General features: G+C 34.6%; 1 protein-coding gene and 1 long non-coding RNA gene across 2 annotated transcripts; one reads left to right on the plus strand and one right to left on the minus strand.

The window, feature by feature from the left end:
- Positions 1-404: 404 nt before the first annotated feature.
- On the plus strand, positions 405-8,151 carry LOC111897527 (urea-proton symporter DUR3). The gene is made up of 9 exons (XM_023893477.3): positions 405-770; positions 838-945; positions 1,795-1,890; positions 1,982-2,064; positions 3,359-3,579; positions 4,186-4,448; positions 4,934-5,172; positions 6,416-7,065; positions 7,690-8,151. The coding sequence occupies exons 1-9, from the start codon at positions 600-602 to the stop codon at positions 7,965-7,967; spliced, it is 2,109 nt and encodes a 702-aa protein (XP_023749245.1). The 5' UTR covers positions 405-599; the 3' UTR covers positions 7,968-8,151.
- On the minus strand, positions 5,753-8,038 carry LOC122198254 (uncharacterized). Its single transcript, XR_006192437.2, has 2 exons — positions 7,897-8,038; positions 5,753-7,789 (listed from the first exon to the last, which is right to left on the minus strand). It is a non-coding gene; the product is annotated as an uncharacterized LOC122198254 (long non-coding RNA).
- Positions 8,152-18,558: the final 10,407 nt, after the last annotated feature.

The raw sequence follows: 18,558 nt of genomic DNA on the forward strand, positions 1-18,558 counted from the left end.
TATTTCATTTTCCATTTATAATATATTATTAATTAGTTTACATAAATTAAACCTACCATAATGATATTAATTTCAAAATTTAAATTTAAATTTAAATTTAAATTTCAAATAAATTTACAGTTTAAACCTTTGTGTTTAACATTTTGTTATAATTAACCTGTTTAGTATACGAGACTGATAATTAAACAATAATTTTAATTTATTTATTTTTTGCATGTTTTTTTCTCATAATTTTTATTTATTTCAAATTTCAAATTCAAATAAACTTCTCATTTAATCGTTTCTATTTAACATTTTGTTTTAATTAACCCGTATAATATACGGGTTTCACAATTAGTTTTATATTAAACAAATTAAGTAATTGGTAAAACTAGGGCCCATTTTGGAATCGACCAATTAAAAGATACTCCGCTAAACAGATTCCTATACTAATGCCGCTAAACAGATTCCTATACTACCAATTAAAAGATACTCCTCCTTGATCCCCTCATCTAATTGTTTGACTTTGTCTCATTCCCTCCGTCAACAATACCCAACATCACAACCTCATACGCTTCTCTCACTTCACTTCTGATTCACAATTCATAAACACAAAAAAAATGGCAAGCTGCCCTCCCTTCGATTTCTCCGGCAAGTATTACCAAACTTCCGGCGACGCCTGTTTGCGGCAGAGCAATTTCTTTGGCGGGAAAGCCGTCCTTAATCAAGGTGTTGGGTACTCTGTTATTCTCGGATTTGGTGCCTTCTTTGCTTTCTTCACCTCATTCCTCGTAAGTACTACTCCATCTGCATCATGTACAACCATACTTGCACATTTTTGATATATTGTCGGCGTAGGTTTGGGTGGAGAAACGTTATGTCGGAGCTCGCCATACGTCGGAGTGGTTCAACACCGCCGGAAGAAACGTCAAAACTGGACTCATAGCAAGTGTTATTGTATCTCAGGTAAGATTTTTGGAGGTTCTTGTGCGTTCAGTTTGATCGGAACTGTAGATTGACTGAACTCCGATCAGTTGACTCCTCCGAACCCAAAGGAAAAGTCAAACTTAACTAGTGGACTTTATATTTTGGTTTTATTGCAATTTGCAAGTAAAATTAAATTACTTTAATAGAAGGAAAATAAACAGTAAAAGCAGACACGTGCACGATCGGGTTTTGGGAGAGTGGACAAAATTACCAAAAATATTTATAGATAATTATTATATTTATATTTATTATTTACTATAAATGCTTTAGTAGGATGTATTTTTTTTTAAATGAAAATCAAATATCCTTATATCTTTTATTTTTATTTATATGGCTATTTATTGAATCATACAAATGTTAAAGTCAAAAGAGATTGATTAAAATAAAATATTAAATTTCACATATGAATAGAAAAATAAATAGAAACAAAAGATAAAATAATATATATATATATATATATATATATATATATATATATATATATATATATATATATATTAAAATCAACTGTAATTTATTTATTTGTTAATTTTCTTTTATTTTTTTTTTCTTATTAGGAAGTTATATAGTAAAAATCTGTAGAGTTACTATATAATACTTAATATTCTATGATTACGACATTATATTTAAAAAGTTCTATCCAATCATACCAATGTCAACTTGCTTGCATTTAGAAAATATTGGTAAAATTAGATATCTAGTTGAAAGATGACAAGCTTAAGATTTGGGATAAAAAAAAATAGATATAGATTCTACAAAGTGCAACTTTATATTTTAGCATTTAATCCTAGTTTTTATTTATGATCTAACACAAAGATGTATTGAAAGTGGACTTGGGCTGCTACGATATTACAAAGTTCAAACGTTGCTTGGGAGTACGGAGTCAGCGGTCCATTCTGGTACGCCAGTGGTGCCACCATCCAGGTTCTAGTCCCACCGCACATTTCTAATTACATCTATCACGCTTTATATCTTGTACTTGATGCATAAAAAGTTGTACGTTTACTTAAAACAGGTACTCTTGTTTGGTGTCATGGCTATAGAGATCAAAAGAAAAGCTGCTCATGCTCATACAGTTTGTGAAATTGTCAAAGCTCGGTATGTTTATCCTTACATGATATCTTAAGTAGTATTTATTGTTTAACATGACAGTCTAAAAACAAAGGATTGAAAGGATTCATTATATGTTTGATATAAAAAAAAAAAAAACTGTTTGTTTTGCTAATAGAAACATGGGATATCTTTTTTTTTTTCATTCCATTATGAAGTAGAATGAAAAAGTGAAATATACCCAATTTTTATTTGGTTGAATTGCAAAAATAGCAAGGTAGTTATCTTAATTTACCAATATAAGGTAATATACTTTTTTTTTTTACCAATAATAGTAATATACTACATTCAGGCCCGTCCCAGAGGGTAAACGATAATGACGACCGTCCAGGGGCCATGTTTTAAGGAGGCCTAAAAAATTTATAGACTTTATTATATATAAATGCGTACAATTAAGTTTTTTCCAATTATCGAGTTAATATAAAAAAGTTGATCAAAATTTTTTGTATTTAAGGGCCTTTTTTTTCTCTATTGCCCAGGACCCAAAATATGTTTGGAACGACCCTAAATACATTTATTTACCCATAACAAGCAGCGTTTATGCTGAAAAGTCTCATTATTTTGAAATTTTTTTTATAAAGTCAGTAAATGTTTTTTTTTTAACAAAAAAAGTCCTATTATTTTGGGAAAATCGTATAATATATCATTTCCTGTTAAAATAAAAAAGAACACTTTTTCGTTAATTTGGACAATATGCTAAAAAATCGGGACTTTTCTATTAAAATAAAAAATTAGGACTTTATTAAAAAATTTCCCAAAATAATTAAAGTTTTCCGCATAAAACCCATAACAACATACTTCAATTCCAATATGGAACACAAAATAGCAACCAACATACATTTACTTTACACACGTACCGACAATTCTTTACTCATAATAGTGACATACTTATTTTTTTACCAATAAATATAATTGCAATACATATTAAACAAAGTACATTTCCCATATCGGTAGAAAATGTATGTATGTTGGTATTAAGGAAAAAATAAAGTACATTGGTATTATCAGTAAAGAAATATGATTGCATTGGTATCATGGGTAAAAACTAATGTACATTGTCCGTATTGGTAGCCAGAGTAATGCACATTGTTAACCTTCACAATTTCCTTATTTATATATGTAATTTTTAATTACAAAAATCTTTCTTCAAAATTTCATGGTTTGGATTAAATTGTAGTTCTTTTTTCATAAAGAAGAAGAAGGTAATATAGTTTTATTATAATCTAATTTAGTTCTAATAGTTTTTTATCATATTTAATTTGTTTTCATTTGTCTTTATCAGATGGGGAACGGCTGCACATGTCGTGTTTTTAGTTTTTTGTTTCATGACAAATATCATTGTAACCGCGATGCTGCTGCTTGGCGGCTCTGCGGTGGTCAATGCACTCACCGGAGTCAACATTTATGCCGCCAGTTTTTTAATTCCTCTTGGTGTAATCGTATATACACTGGCCGGAGGATTGAAGGCCACTTTCTTGGCTAGCTATATACATTCTGTCATAGGTAATCTTACATGCTTCTCTATTTGTTTGACTTTAGGTAATCTTACATGCTTCTCTATTTGTTTGACTTTTTCATGTCAAACTTGTCATGTTTTTTTTCAAAATCAATAGCTGTCAAAATTTGCAATAGCAAAAATTTTCCATTTGTTTTATGTTATTTTGTTAGTAAAAAGTTCTTGAAAGTAATTTAAAAAAATGAAAGGCAGTCATATTGACCTTTAACAGTCAAACTAGAGATTCATATTTAGGTAAAGTACTAAATGCATGAAATAATGGTGTACTTTCATTTTATTGATTATTATAGCACCTTTAACTTTTAGAGCATTGCACTTTAAGTTTTTTTTCCCATTAAGATATTATACTTTGGAAAAACTGCCCAATTGTAGCAACAAAAAAGAATTTGTTTAGAATGACATTGTTGTAAATGGATAGATTTTTCAAACTACAATTTTGTAATAGGAAGCAAGGTGCTCTAATAAACCTATATATGAAAGTATGTTGTATATCTTTGCACTTAACCCTTTACGTAGAAAGATTTGTATCGACTTAATGATTAGTTTTTGATATACGACCTGATTTTTGTGTATTTCTTTGCTTTTGTTAACAGTCCATGTGGTGTTAGTCATTTTTGTATTCTTGGTCTACACGGCAAGCAGTGAGCTAGGTAGCCCAAGCGTTGTGTATCAACGTCTAATGGAGGTCTCAAGCCGATCTAGAACATGTCAAGAACCTCTCACACACAATGGGCAAGCTTGTGGCCCTGTCTCCGGGAACTACAACGGATCTTACCTAACAATGTTGAGCTCCGGTGGGTTCGTTTTCGGTATAATCAACATTGTTGGTAATTTCGGCACAGTTTTTGTTGACAATGTAAGTTCTAATTATCAAATCAAGGTCATAAGACCCTCTTTGTTAAACACATGACATGACCATGAGACAAAAATTGCAATATTTTGTCACACCCAAAAAGGTGAATTTACATTCAGTTCAGTCCAGTCCAATCCCAGTTCAGTGGTCCTATCCCGTAACAACCTTGTTTGTTACATGGGACGACACATGCCATGAAGGGATTAGATTTGACTAGACGAGGCTCAAAAAACTTTCTACGGCTATTTTCAATGGTAAAAATAAGAAGGGCATTTACGTCTTTTTCATAGATGAGAGACCATGAGCGAGTCACCATCCAACGTTGTTCCATCTTTTTTCGTGTAACAAAAATTGCAATCTTTTTGTGATTAATTTCAATGTCAGTCGCAGTCCAATGCACACCAAACACAGTCGAGTGTGCTTGTGTAACAAAACCTAACAAAACAAGTTTTGATTATAAAATGTTTGTTTTTACTTTTTATATTTAGGGATATTGGGTGAGTGCCATTGCAGCTAGACCACAATCAACTCACAAAGGCTACCTTTTAGGTGGGCTTGTATGGTTCGCTGTTCCATTTTCTTTAGCAACAGCACTTGGTTTAGGAGCTCTAGCCCTTGACCTTCCGTTGACCGCTAGTGAAGCGAGCCGAGGGCTTGTGCCTCCTGCTACAGCTATTGCGTTGATGGGAAAAGGAGGATCTGTTCTCCTTCTCACCATGCTTTTCATGTAAGTTAAAAACTTCAGCCAACTTTTTTTTTTTTTTTTTTTTTTTTAAATGAAGGAACAGTTGAGGAAGTGGAAAGAAATAAATGAGGAAAAATAATTCTTTTTGCATTGGTCAAAAGAAACATCAAATATTAATCATGTTTTGATTCAATAAAAGGGAAAATGCAAAAAATAGTGAAATACTTCCATGCAATTATTTATTATAGCATCCTATTTTTATTTCTTTCTATTACAACATTCTACTTTAATTTTTTTTCTTATTAATGTGATGTGCTTTTAAAATCTACCAAATTTTAACATTTTATTTTCCTTTTTTTATTAGGACAATGTACTTCGAAAATCTACACATTTATAGCAATGAAAACTCTACACATTTATACAACTGAGTAGATTTTTCAAAGTACAGTGTTGTAATAAGAAATGAAACAAGGATACTAAAACAAACAAAGAAATAAAATTACATTGTTGTTTTGTTCATTTAACCCAAAATATAAAGGGATAATGACATGAAAACCCTTAAGTTTGCAAGTTTTTGTCGGTTTTTTGCATAGTCGTATTATCTGTCTATTAATGCCTCAAATTTGCAACTTTTTTTTTTTTTTAATTTTACCATCTGGTTTATTAAAGCCCTTACGTTTGACAGAAATGTTCGGTTTTACCTTTTTTTTTAGTTCATAAAAGCCCTTAAGTTTGGTTTTCTAGTTCATAAGAGCCTTTAAGTTTGACATAAATTTTCAGTTTTACAACATAAATTTGCAAAAAGAGTAAAACTGAAAAAAAAATAAAATAAAATAAAATAAAATTCAAATTTGAGGCATTAATGTACCTAAAATACAACTTTGGGTAAAAACGACAAAACTTGCAAACCTAAGGGTTTTTATAGCATTTGCCCATATATAAATCATATAATTTCATTTCTAATTAGTTATGCTAGAAAATGATTTATTAATGGTCAATTTACACTCATTTAGACAATAGACAGTTGACGCTTTTATTTATACAACACTTGCTCCATATAAACATCATTTTATCATTTCATCAGTTAATCGGAAACACATAACAAACACTTTAAGGGCCTGTTTCTTTTTTTCCCTTCGCACCGATAAATGATGTTTGTGAGGATGAATTATTGTACCGACTATATATGCACAAATACCGTTTTGTTTTTCACCGAAATTACCATTCTACCCTTTGTCTCGAATTAACGTAAAAAACTCACATTCTTCATCAAACTACTCCGTAGGGCCGTAACCTCCGCGGGTTCTTCCGAATTAATCGCGGTTTCATCCCTTTGCACCTACGACATCTACCGTACATACATCAACCCCGACGCAACCGGGAAACAAATCCTAAAAGTTTCACGCGCAGTCGTCTTCTCATTCGGATGTTTCATGGGAATATTAGCAGTCATACTTAACAAAGTCGGTGTGTCCCTCGGTTGGATGTACCTAGCCATGGGCGTCTTCATCGGGTCCGCAGTTATGCCCTTAGCCTTCATGCTCCTATGGAGAAAAGCCAATGCATTTGGTGCCATTTTAGGGACCATTTCCGGGTGTCTTTTAGGTATCATTACTTGGTTAGTGGTTGCTAGGGTTGAATACGGGCGGGTCAATCTCGACACAACCGGAAGAAACGCGCCGATGCTTGTTGGGAATTTAGTCTCCATTCTTACGGGTGGGGCCGTTCATGCGGTTTGTAGTTTCTTGAAGCCACAAGATTATGATTGGGAGACCACGAGACAGATAACGGTTGTTGAGAAGGAAAAGAGTGGGATTGCAGTTGATGAGTATAAGGAGGAGAAGTTGATTGCTGCCAAGAGATGGATTATAAAATGGGGTGTCGGGTTTACGTTTGTGATTGTCATATTATGGCCCGTTTTGTCACTTCCCGCTAGTAAGTTTACTTTTTCACTCTTTTGGTTGTCTCAATTAAATAAGTTGTACGCGTTATTTTGTTCATGCTTGCAAGCAGTAAGGATGTGAGAATCTATAAATGAGGTATGAGTTTTAAGCCTAGGAATAATAAGAATTATTATTATTAGTATTACTATTTTTAATACTAAGGATGCAAGAAATAGCAATTTACTTTCATATATTTGTTTATTATGACATTCGACTTTCATTTCATTCTACCGCAACATTGTATTTCCATTTTTTTCCTTATTAAAGCATTACATCTTAAAATATCTACCCAATTAAGGCTCTAATTGGGTGTATTTTTGAAATACAATGTTGCGGTAGAAATATATGGAAGTAGATTCTATAATAAACAAATAAATGAATGTGTGATCATATTTCGGTAGAAATATATGGAAGTAGATTCTATAATAAACAAATAAATGAATGTGTGATCATATTTCTTGCATTTAACCGTTATTACTATCACACCTTCCTTGTTGTAATACCCTTTTTTTCAAGTTGAACATAAGCATCACTTTCTTTGCTTTCGATTCCCATGTGTAATCCCTTTTTTTTTCATTAGAAGCTCTTTTTGACATATATTTGTTACTTTTTGTAGAGGACTTCAGCAAAGGATATTTCACTTTCTGGGCAATTGTGGCGATAGCATGGGGTACAATTGGGTCAGCTGTGATCATAGTTCTACCATTGGCGGAAAGCTGGAGAACAATTCAAAATGTAATGATTGGAATGTTCACAAATGATAGACTTGTAGAGAAGATTGAAGAACTAAATCTAAAGCTGGAAACCATAATCAAAGCTGTACCTGATGCTGAGAGGATTTACCAGATCGAAAAGGGAAAGATCAAGAAGAATGAAACATCACAATTAGCGTAAAAACAGCCAATTGGGTAAAGTTCTTGACCTGATTCCGATAAGTAGATGGAATCAAGGGCTATTTGTCTGCTTCAGCATAACATGGCTCTTTCGTTTTACTTCAGATCAAGTAAATAAGAACATTAAAGAGAAGTGAAACGTAATCAAGCAAAGAAATGGATTCTTGTATATTTGTTTTCCTTTTTTGGATGGGGAAAAAGTACAAAATTGTCCAATTGATCATCCATCGACTAGTTTGTTTAATGTGCTTACAACCAGGAAACAATGTAGGAACAGATGTGACACGATCAATTTTCAAATTCTGATTGTTATGTTTCGAAATTGTAGAGTGAACAATTAACCTAATGAGAAACATGTTAATTGGGATTTCCATAACTAAGAAGGAACAAGTAATAAATGAAGCGAAAAGATGTAGAAAATCTAGGTTTTTGCAGGTGGAGATCGAATTTTACTTGTTGACGACAAGACAGACGGCAAGTTTCTGTCAACGGAGTAGAGAGAAGCATCGCCGGCGAAGAGAGAACTGCTGGCGGAGAAGCGGATTGATGAGCGGTTCCGTGTATGGCCTTTTTTTTAAGAGTAAATTACATTTTTAGTCCCTGATTTTAGCTAATATTTTATTTTGCTTCCTAAAACAATCCTTTTGCAATTTTTGTCATTATTTTTGTTTTTTTTTTTCTAACATTTTTAGTCCCCGAGTGAAATAAAGTGACTAAATTTCTTGATGGATTACCGGATATTGGTGTTGACCTCTCCATACGGGAGGTTTAGGTTGCGTTTAGTTACGGAAAAACATATTTTATTTTCCGTTTTCTGTTTTCCCTTTTCAATTTTCATTTTCCGTTTTCATTTTTCATTGAAAATTTTAGAGAACGCGTTTAGTTAAATTTATTCATTTTTCATTTTCAGTTTTAGAAAATTAGAAAACGTGTTTAGATGTCTATTTTTCTATCGGTTTTCATTTTTAAAAAACGGTAGTGGTAGTAGGGTCTGGGTAGGGGCGGTGACGGTAGCGGGTCGGCGGCGGTGGTGGTGATGACAGGCGATGGTGGTGGCGACGTCAATTTTGTCAATGGTGGTGGTGGTGGTGGTGCTAGTGACGGGTTAGTGGTGGTGGTGGTGATGGTAGGTCGGTGATTGTTGTGGTGATGTTGGGTGGGTGGGGGTGCGAGTGTGTGTTTGTGTGTGTATGTGTGTTTGTGGTGGTAGGTGTAGGTTTATGTGTGTGTGGGTGTGTGTGTCTGTGAGGGTGGGGGTGGGGGTAGGTGTGGGTGTGTGTGTGGGTGTGTGGGTATGTATGTGTGTGTGTGGGTTGGTGTGTGTGTGTGGGTGTGTGTGTATGGGTGGGTATGTGTGTGTGTTTGTGTTTGTGGGTTGGTGTGTGTGGGTGTGTGTGTGTGTGTGTGGGGGGGGGGTTTGGTGTGTGCGTGTGTATGTTGGTGGGTGTGTGTGTCGGTGGGGGTGGGGGTAGGTGTGGGTGTGTGTGTCGGTGTATGGGTATGTATGTGTGTGTGTGGGTTGGTGTGTGTGTGTGTGTATGGGTGGGTATGTATGTGTGTGTATCTGTGGGTTGGTGTGTGTGTGGGTGTGTGTGTGTGTGTTTGTGGGTGTGTGTGTGTGTGGGTTGGTGTGTGCGTGTGTATGTTGGTGGGTGGGTGTGGGTGGGTGGGTATGTATGTGTGTGTTTGTGTGTGTGTGTGTGGATGGGTATGTATGTGTGTGTGTGGGTTGGTGTGTGTGTGTGTGTGTGCGCGGGTGGGTGTGTGTGGGTATGTATGTATAAGTGTGTGTGTTTGTGGGTGGGTGTGTGTGTGTGGGTTGGTGTGTGTGTGTGTGTGGGTATGTATGTGTGTGTGGGGGTTGGAGTGTGTGTGTGTGTGTGTGTGAGTGGGTATGTATGTGTGTGTGTTTGTGGGTTGGTGTGTGTGTGTGTGTGTGCGGGTGTGTGTGTGTGTGGATGGGTATGTATGTGTGTGTGGGTGGGGGGTGTTAAGGTGGGGGTAGGTGGGGTGAAGTGGGTGTGTGTTTATAGAAAAATTTTGGAATTAGAAAAATATGGAAACCAATGATTATCAGTTTTCCAAAATTTTCCAACTTCTTTGTAATTTTAGAAAACGGAAAATTTTCATTTTCCGTGAAAAATTTAGAAAAATAGACGAACTAAACGCGTTTTCAAAATTCTCATTTTTCTTGGAAAATTTTTCCAGAAAACGGCCCATTTTTCCGCAACTAAACGCACCCTTAGTGGTTTCAATTAGAGTTGTTCATGAGAGGGTATGTGACATACTTCGATGTCTTAGTATATTACCCAAAGGGCGAGCCTTTTTGATATCTTTGCAAAGCATGGAGCCGCAGTGAACGACCATGAAACCATTTAGATATTTTTAATAAATATATTTCTATTTATTTTAATTACATTATTGTTATATTACATTCGGTCCCACCAACCACCCCTTCTAGTTAGCCATCTACATGCCCCTATGGAAAACGATGGCCACTTTCGTATAAGAAAATAGCTAGATCTTTTTATTTCCTTTTACTAGTTCACTCCACCCTCACTCGTCGTCATAGTATTTACTTTACCTATTCTTTCTTCACTTCTTTCATTTCTTTTGGTAACATTTACCATTATTGAATGAGCTTCTTTTTATCAAAGGTTTAATCCATCTCATTTTTCCATTTAAGTCTAAGATTGAATAAATAGGTATTTCCTTTGTAAGGGATCGTGAATACTTGTCATTTTTTGAGAAGTTATAGAAAATTTGTTAAATCAGTAGCGTTTTGAAAATCCTATTTTTATTGAGAAACCCTTAAAAAACTATAGTCATGGGATAACCTTGCAGGTTAGTCGTCATTAGATGCTTCTAAGCAAAAGTATGATTATTCCATTGATCATCTATAATTATGTAAAATGTTAACACATATTATATCTACAAATGAAATGTGGGTTTTCATTATCTTTGTTGTTTGCATATGTAGATATATTGTGGTTGGTTTGGTTCAGGTGTTCCTGCTTTGTGTTGTAGGCCATGATACTCGTGCAGTCCAGTGTACTGTAGGCCTTATCAGGCAGTCCAGTTAGACTGTAGGCATAGGGCAGCAATCCAACTACTGAAAGGCCTTACGAGGCGGTCTTGTAGATTTTAGGATTAGTAGAGTGGTCCTGGTATCATGTAGGCCATGCGAGGCGGTCCAGGCAGACCGTAGGCTCTTCTGTGCATGCATTGTATGTATATTGTTATGTAGGGTATTTTGGGGGAAACTCACTAAGATTTGGCTTATAGTTGTGGATTTAAATGCTTTCACGTAATTAAGATTCCCAGGGCAAGGCGAAGGTATGATTGTACACATCCCTTAGTAGTTGCTATGTTTTGAAAGAAATCTGGATTTGATACTTTGATTTCCATTTATGTTTGTGAAACAATGTTTTGGCGACTTTTTTTTTAATGGAAACTGACTGTATCCCTTTTAAAATTTGAAATTTTTACTATGGTTTTTTGGATGTTACAGTTATCATAATGATCATGAAAGTAAGTAATCCAAGTTGATTTTAAGGTATATTTAGACTCTGAATGATAATATCTAGGAACTAACTATCTATGATCAAGACAAGTAATCAAACATATATTATTATCAAATAATGCTCTCTAACATAGTCAAACAAGTAACTTACCACCTATACTAGAGTATGATCAACCTGTGGCTCTTGCAATTTAATGATCATAAACTAGGAAAAGAAACTCATGCAATCAATGGCTATATAACTACACAAGACATGCAAGACAATAAAGATAGAAACTTTAACATGATAGGTTAATATTTATCAAACAATTTTTAAAGAAAAAACTAACTTCATAAATCCATCAAATACAAAATAAAAAAACATATTAATAAGGGTTCATCAAGATCTAGTGAAAGTAAAAGGTTTTACACCATATTCAGTAAACTAAAGCAGAAAAACCTCACCAAAAGATACCGAGACATGATCATCAAACAAACCTAAAGTGAAATCTGTTGGATTAGGTGTCTAAGCCCATAACTATTATTGGTATGTATTCGACCCAAGAGTAGCATGGTCCATTTGGGTTGCATATCATCAGGACAATTTGTTAGGATGGACTTTTGAGATAAGGTTATTTATGGTTTATTAATATATTATAAGTTATAATATATTAATATGAAATCATATGTTTTAATTAGTATTGATCAAGAATTAATTTGGAATTAATTTAGTGGTCAAAAGAAACTAATTAAATTTATGGGGACTAATTATGATAATTAGTTATATTTATATGTGTTGGGCTTATGATCCATGTTGGACCAAGTTTATGTATGGGTATGGATTTGGGTTATATCCATGACCCTAGAAATCTCACATATAAATACATACTTCATTGCCCAAAATTGCATACTTGAGGATTCTTGGAGTTCATGGTGGTTTTCGGATGCATGAAGATTCTCTCTCAAGTTCATCTTTCGTCCTTGGTGTGTTATGATTCCACTTGAGGCTTCCATACTATTGGGGCTAAGCTCTTAAGGAAAGATACATCAAGACATCAAACTCCACCACAAGGTATGTTATCCTAACTAGATTCTTGACAATTGTATGCTAGTTGTAAGATTAATACCTTGGATACCATTTGCATGTATAATTAGTGACGACATAGATCCAAGGTATTTAGGGTTGTATGTGCACCATAGGATGTTGTAGTATACTAAAACCCAACAGTGGTATCAGAGCCATGGGTTGTTTTCAATTATACTTGATGCAAGTTGCTGGGAAAAATTGGAAAAAAGTCGAATTTTTGTTGTCTGAACAGCAAACTCGACGAGTCCATTGATGGACTCGATGAGTCCATGAACAAATTCGTCCAACTCGTCAAGTTGGTTCATGCACTCGACGAGTTGGACCCCCATGACAGCATATCTTCGAGTTTTTTTGGCCTGTTTTGAATTAGAATCATTACCACAAAGTGTTTTTGTTCATAAAATTCGTTTTTTGGTACTATGGTAATGTTTATTCTCATCTAAATAAAGGATAATAATCAAAGTTTCAAGTTTTATACATGTTTATATGATGCTTGAAAAATGTTGATTATGAATGTTCATGTTTATGAGTTTGTTTAGATTAATAGAAAAAATTATGAGATAGTTGTTTTCAATCCAAATTAATCTAGAAGTTGTTAATAATATGTGTTTTTGTAACTTGTCCTCAAGTTACCTGAAAAGTCACATTTATGAATTTTAATACTCATAAAATTTCCATAAGTTATGAAAAATGAAGAGTCATTTTTTTAAATGCTTTTAAAGTCTTCAATAACTTGTTCACAAGTTATGGAACTTGAAGAGTTTTTCCATTAAAGCACTTTAAAACTCCATAAGTTATGGAATCCAAAAGTTCTCAAGAGTTACAAAACTTGCCCTCAAGTTTTGGAATTTGTCACACCCCCAAATCAAGGATGGTGGAAACGTCCGGGGGTGGAGGACTTCATGTATAGTATCATAACAACGAGTATAATAGTGATCAAAACAATAAAACCAATCATAAATATAATCGAAAAAGTATTACATGATTTTCAAGTGTTACATATGTCATTAATTGATTACAACACTATGTAGAAATAGTTGTTTAACGCTGTAGCGTCCCATCCTCAAAAGCTTGTAGTCACTTGGTTTCACTGAATTCCTAAAAATACAAGTTGTTTGAAAAAAAAGTGTCAACATAAAGGTTGGTGAGTTCATAAGATATTTGTTTGAGAAAGAAACCATTTTCCTTGTAAAAGCGATGGAGTATGTTCCCAGAAAATCCAATATTTTCCTTAAAGTGTAAATGTAATCTTTAATCCAAAAACCGAAATGTACAAGTATTTTTGAATGCTTAAAATAAATCATGCCAGTTCAAATCGACATAAACTCGTTTAAATGAAAGAAAAACTCGGTACTTTGTAATGTACCCCTTTTTGTATAAACCCAGTACTTTGTATCCGTACCCCTTTTATATGAATGAACCGACACTTTATAGTTGGACCCCACTTATGAATAAACCGACACTTCATAGTCGTACCCCACTTATGAATAAACTCAGCACTTTATAGTTGTACCCCACTTATGAATAAACCCGACACTTTATAATTGTACCCTACTTATGAATAAACTCAACACTTTATAGTTGTACCCCACTTATGAATAAACCCGACACTTTATAGTTGTACCCCACTTATGAATAAACCCGACACTTTCTAGTTGTACCCCACTTATGAATAAACTTGACACTTTATAGTTGTACCCTACTTATGAATAAACCGGCAATTTATAGTTATACCCCACTTATGAATAAACCTTTGTAATGAGTTCGAAAAGTAAATGGATCGTAAACTATACTTATTATAGTTTATTCGAAACGTTTGTAATGTAAAAGAACCCCTTTTTATGAAAATACATTGATGCTATGAGTCCATAAACTATTTCTGTTATGTAGTATATGAAAAACCCGTTGGTTTTGTGAGTAGAACCTTTCTTATGTAGTATAAATCCATAAACTATGCTTATTATAGCTTGCTCGATGTGTTCGAATGAATGAAGAGTTCTTATCATGAATGCCTAAAATTTCAGTTTATAATGATAAACTAACAAGAAAACACATTCAATATTAGAACTTATTGTTATACACGTTGCTCAACATAATACAAAGTGTTGTAAAAGTTATAAGCTGTTAACTAGTTTTTAACCTTTCTACATTGTCTTAGAAAAATCATAGAAAAATCATACGAAGTCTAAAACTGATTCTGTAAATTCTGAGAGTCCCTAAAATGTGTCAAGTTTATTCATAATTTTTATCATGATATTTGGAAGTCTTTAACTTGTCTTAAAATGTCCATATTCACAGACTGGTCCGGATTCGTAGCTACAGTGATAGGCAGTTTTGTAAAAATCACCATAAATTGAAGAAACATTGTATGGAGATGTGCAAGTAGTCATTTTAAAGCTAAGAACTTGAACTATTTGTACCTGGTACAGTTTTGAAAACTAAAATGTTTAAGTTGTCCAAAACAGTCCGTGAATGGACTCCAACTTTTCTAATGAAAGTTGTTAGAAAAGTTTAGTTATGTTTTTGGTGTTTTAACTTGTATTCCCCCCCTAAAAACTTAAGAAAACATGAAAATATAGGGGTATGAACTCACCTTAAGTGATTTCAGTAGATGGATGATGGAGAAAAGTAGTGCTCAACTCAAGAACACTTTGGAAGATTGCTTGAAGATTCGAAGATCTAACACAAATATGATGGGGTTTGTGTAAGATATTTATGATTCGAGTAGAAGGAAGTGAAATAATCATATAGAGGATGTTAATACTTACCAAAAGTAGAAGAAAAGCTTGGAGAATAGCCTTGAATCTCGAATTTTAGAGAGAGAAAGTGAGAGAAAATGAAGTTTGATCTTTTTGGTGAAATGAGAGAAAATGAGAGAAAATGAGGAGAGAGGTTGAGTGTCTAGCTCTAAGAACGTGGGAATAACTTGTGAGAGAGGGAAAAAGTACAAGGAAGTGACAAGGTATGGTGGGGAGGTGTGGCTGGTCATGGAGTAGGTGTGTGAGTGGTTGCTTGTGTCATAGAACAAAGAAAGGTCAACACTTCACCCTTTTGTACTTTACCAACTCTTCTTGGATAAGATTTATCCCCAAAAACTTGATTAATTAATAATCATGGGGTCTTATATGTTAAAATAAAGTTTTGGGTGAAAATCCCACGTTAAAATAATTAAAAACGGGCTTAAAACGCAAGATTAGTCGAAAACCGGGTGGAAAAAGGCTTCCTGCGAGACCTCTCGGTTCTGGCCGAGGTTCGGTCCTTATGCTACTGGGCCTGAAAGGCTATATAGAGCGAAAGAGGCAGGAGCGAAAGTAGGAGGGTTCGGCTCGGCTGCTGCGGGAAGCGAAGGCTGAAGAGGCGAAGCGAACTGGACCTTTGGTTCATCATGCGAGCTTCGGTCCTTTAAGCAGTTTCGGTCCTTAGTAGACGTTTCAGTTCCTAGTACCTTTGGTCCAAGAGGGTTCGGCCCTAAGAGGAGTTTCGGTTCCTAAGAGGGGTTTCGGCTCCTTAAGGCCGTTTTTCGCGTAGACTTACGTTTTCGAGCTGTTTCCGTCAAATTCGAGGGTCGGGATGCCCCGAGTGATTATAAAAAGTTTAAGAGAGATTTTGGAGAGATTTCACATACTTTGAGAGATTTGAGAGAGATTTGACATTCTTGGAGAGATTTGACATACTTGGAGAGATTTCTCATTTGGAGAGAGATTTGGGAGAGATTCCACATTCTTGGAGAGATTTCACATACGGAGAGAGATTTGGGAGAGATTCCATATTCTTGGAGAGATTTAGGAGAGATTTCACATACTTGGAGAGATGTCACATACGGAGAGAGATTTGGGAGAGATTCCACATTCTTGGAGAGATTTGGAAGAGATTTCACATAGGAAGTGATAGGGTGAAAGAGATTGGGAGAGACTCCTTTTGTGACCCTTTTGAGTGTTTGGCTTCTCAATGCAAGGTCCATAAGCCTCGTTAAGCCATGTTTAAGGGTCTTACACACTCTTGATGAGTATGCAACATTGTTTTATCGGTTTAGGTCCATAAGCCTCGTTAAGCCATGTTTAAGGTCCATCTTTTGTCCTGATTAGGGTTTAGAATTTCCGAACACGTGAAAACTCTAAGTGATACTTTGTATTAAGTCTGCGAGTTATTCAATGAGAAGCATAATGGAAACCCTAATATACTAGGGTTAGATGAGTTGACCGGTTTGACTTGTTGACTTTGGTTGACTTTGACTTGGCCAAAATTGACGGTTGTCACGAAATTTGAAAAAAAAATTTATGAAAAAAAAAGAAATTGAATTCTAAAACTCTTGGATTCATAACTTAAACAATTAATTAAATGATTTAAATTTTGAATTTAATAATTGGAGTTATGATGTTTTGTTGAATAGTTCACATTAACTCTTATGGATTTTATTAATAGTTAATTAAAGCGTTTAATTCAAAGAGTATTATTAAATCCATAAACATATGGTTTGAGTTTAATTAAGTTAAAAGTCTAGTTTAATTAATAGATTAAACCACCAAGTATTTTAAATGTCTAAAATACACCCTTATACTATTATAATACTAAAAGTTTAATATATTATATGTATAAGTAAAAAGTCGGTTTTACCGTTAGTAGGCCTCATTCACGAAGCCGGTCTATAAGGGGGGGGGGGGGGGGGGTATAAGGTTACTACCTATAAAATGGCAATTTAATGGGTGTCCACTCTCACCCACTGCTTCCTTGATTGGTGGAGGGTCGTTAGCCGAACGGGTTTGACAGGACTATAAATCTCCCTTCATTAAAAGTATAATGATAAATACTAAGTAACTAAACACTTATTAAATTCCCAATCTTAGTTCCTTAGGAAAATGTGAATCTGGTGCTAACCCATGAAATTCACACTTTGTATCTTACCAACGCGTTGGTGGAGCGTGTGTGGGTAACCGACACACTAACTTGGACTAGTAAGGATAACAAAGGGTGACTTAATGTTTATCATAGATCGGTGGAGCGCGTGTGGGTAACCGGCACATCGATTAGGTGATAATATTAAGGGTACCAAGTGAATTTTCATGGTTATTCACACCTTGTTTTGTGATCCTTGGCATCCTAGTCACAAAATTTGAGAGGACATAATCGAGATTGAAACATGCCATTGAAAAGTTCAATGAATCTCAAAAGATCTAGGAGTTTCAAATCCAATTAAAACCTAATAAATTATTTCGTTTTTCATGGTGGAAATTGGTGAATCGTCATTCGCCTACCTTCAAATATCTTATAGCTTGGATTACGACATCCCTCTTCCAAGTTATAAAATATTGTGTTGGGTCCTAGCCTTAATATTTCATATTGGGTGTTATATTAAGGACTTAAAAATCAACTTACTTGAATATCTCCCATTATAGATGTCTAGTTCAGACATCTATGATCTTCCCAAATCTCTTGGAATTTCACTTCCTCAACACCCCTCCAATTATTCTCCCTAACCCATGAGTTCAAGGTCACTCAAGCCCTATTGGCAAGCAAGGTCTATGTGTGATCACATATTGGAGATGAAGTCGCATATTGATAAGCCGGGAGAGTTGGGTGTCAAAGTCTTGAGAAAGTTGATGTTCAATCACTTTCTAAGTCACATATTGAGTTCCTTTGGGACTACTATGTGACAGACCATGACCTGACCCTTAATAATCTTACCTATTTGCTTGGTGCTGTTGAGTCAACAATGATTTTGAGCACTGGTGAAGCAAATTTGAATGGAAGATCGACTTCCCAAAACCTTCTATTGTCAAAGGAAGGGGCATTGGTTGCGAAGCTTCCAAATTTACCTAAAAGGTCATTAGAATGGTAAAGTCAATAAGTTTGACTCTACTTCAGGTAAAGTCCATTGTCTAACTCTATTAAGTTCATATTTAGGGATTCTTATTACATGATGTGATTGGGTCACATATTGATGTTGATAAGAATCAAAGAAAAGAGAGGAAGCTTAAAGGAAGTATATGTTGATTCTGATCGCGA

This window comes from Lactuca sativa, chromosome 5 (genome assembly GCF_002870075.4).
Source record: "Lactuca sativa cultivar Salinas chromosome 5, Lsat_Salinas_v11, whole genome shotgun sequence".
Lineage (NCBI taxonomy): Eukaryota > Viridiplantae > Streptophyta > Magnoliopsida > Asterales > Asteraceae > Lactuca > Lactuca sativa.

Bases quoted from the DNA above. Each gene is read 5' to 3' on its own strand.
- LOC111897527 (XM_023893477.3), top strand. From the start codon at position 600: ATGGCAAGCTGCCCTCCCTTCGATTTCTCCGGCAAGTATTACCAAACT. The intron at 771-837 runs GTAAGTACTACT...TTGTCGGCGTAG, and splicing joins CTTTCTTCACCTCATTCCTC to GTTTGGGTGGAGAAACGTTA. The intron at 4,449-4,933 runs GTAAGTTCTAAT...TTTTATATTTAG, and splicing joins GCACAGTTTTTGTTGACAAT to GGATATTGGGTGAGTGCCAT.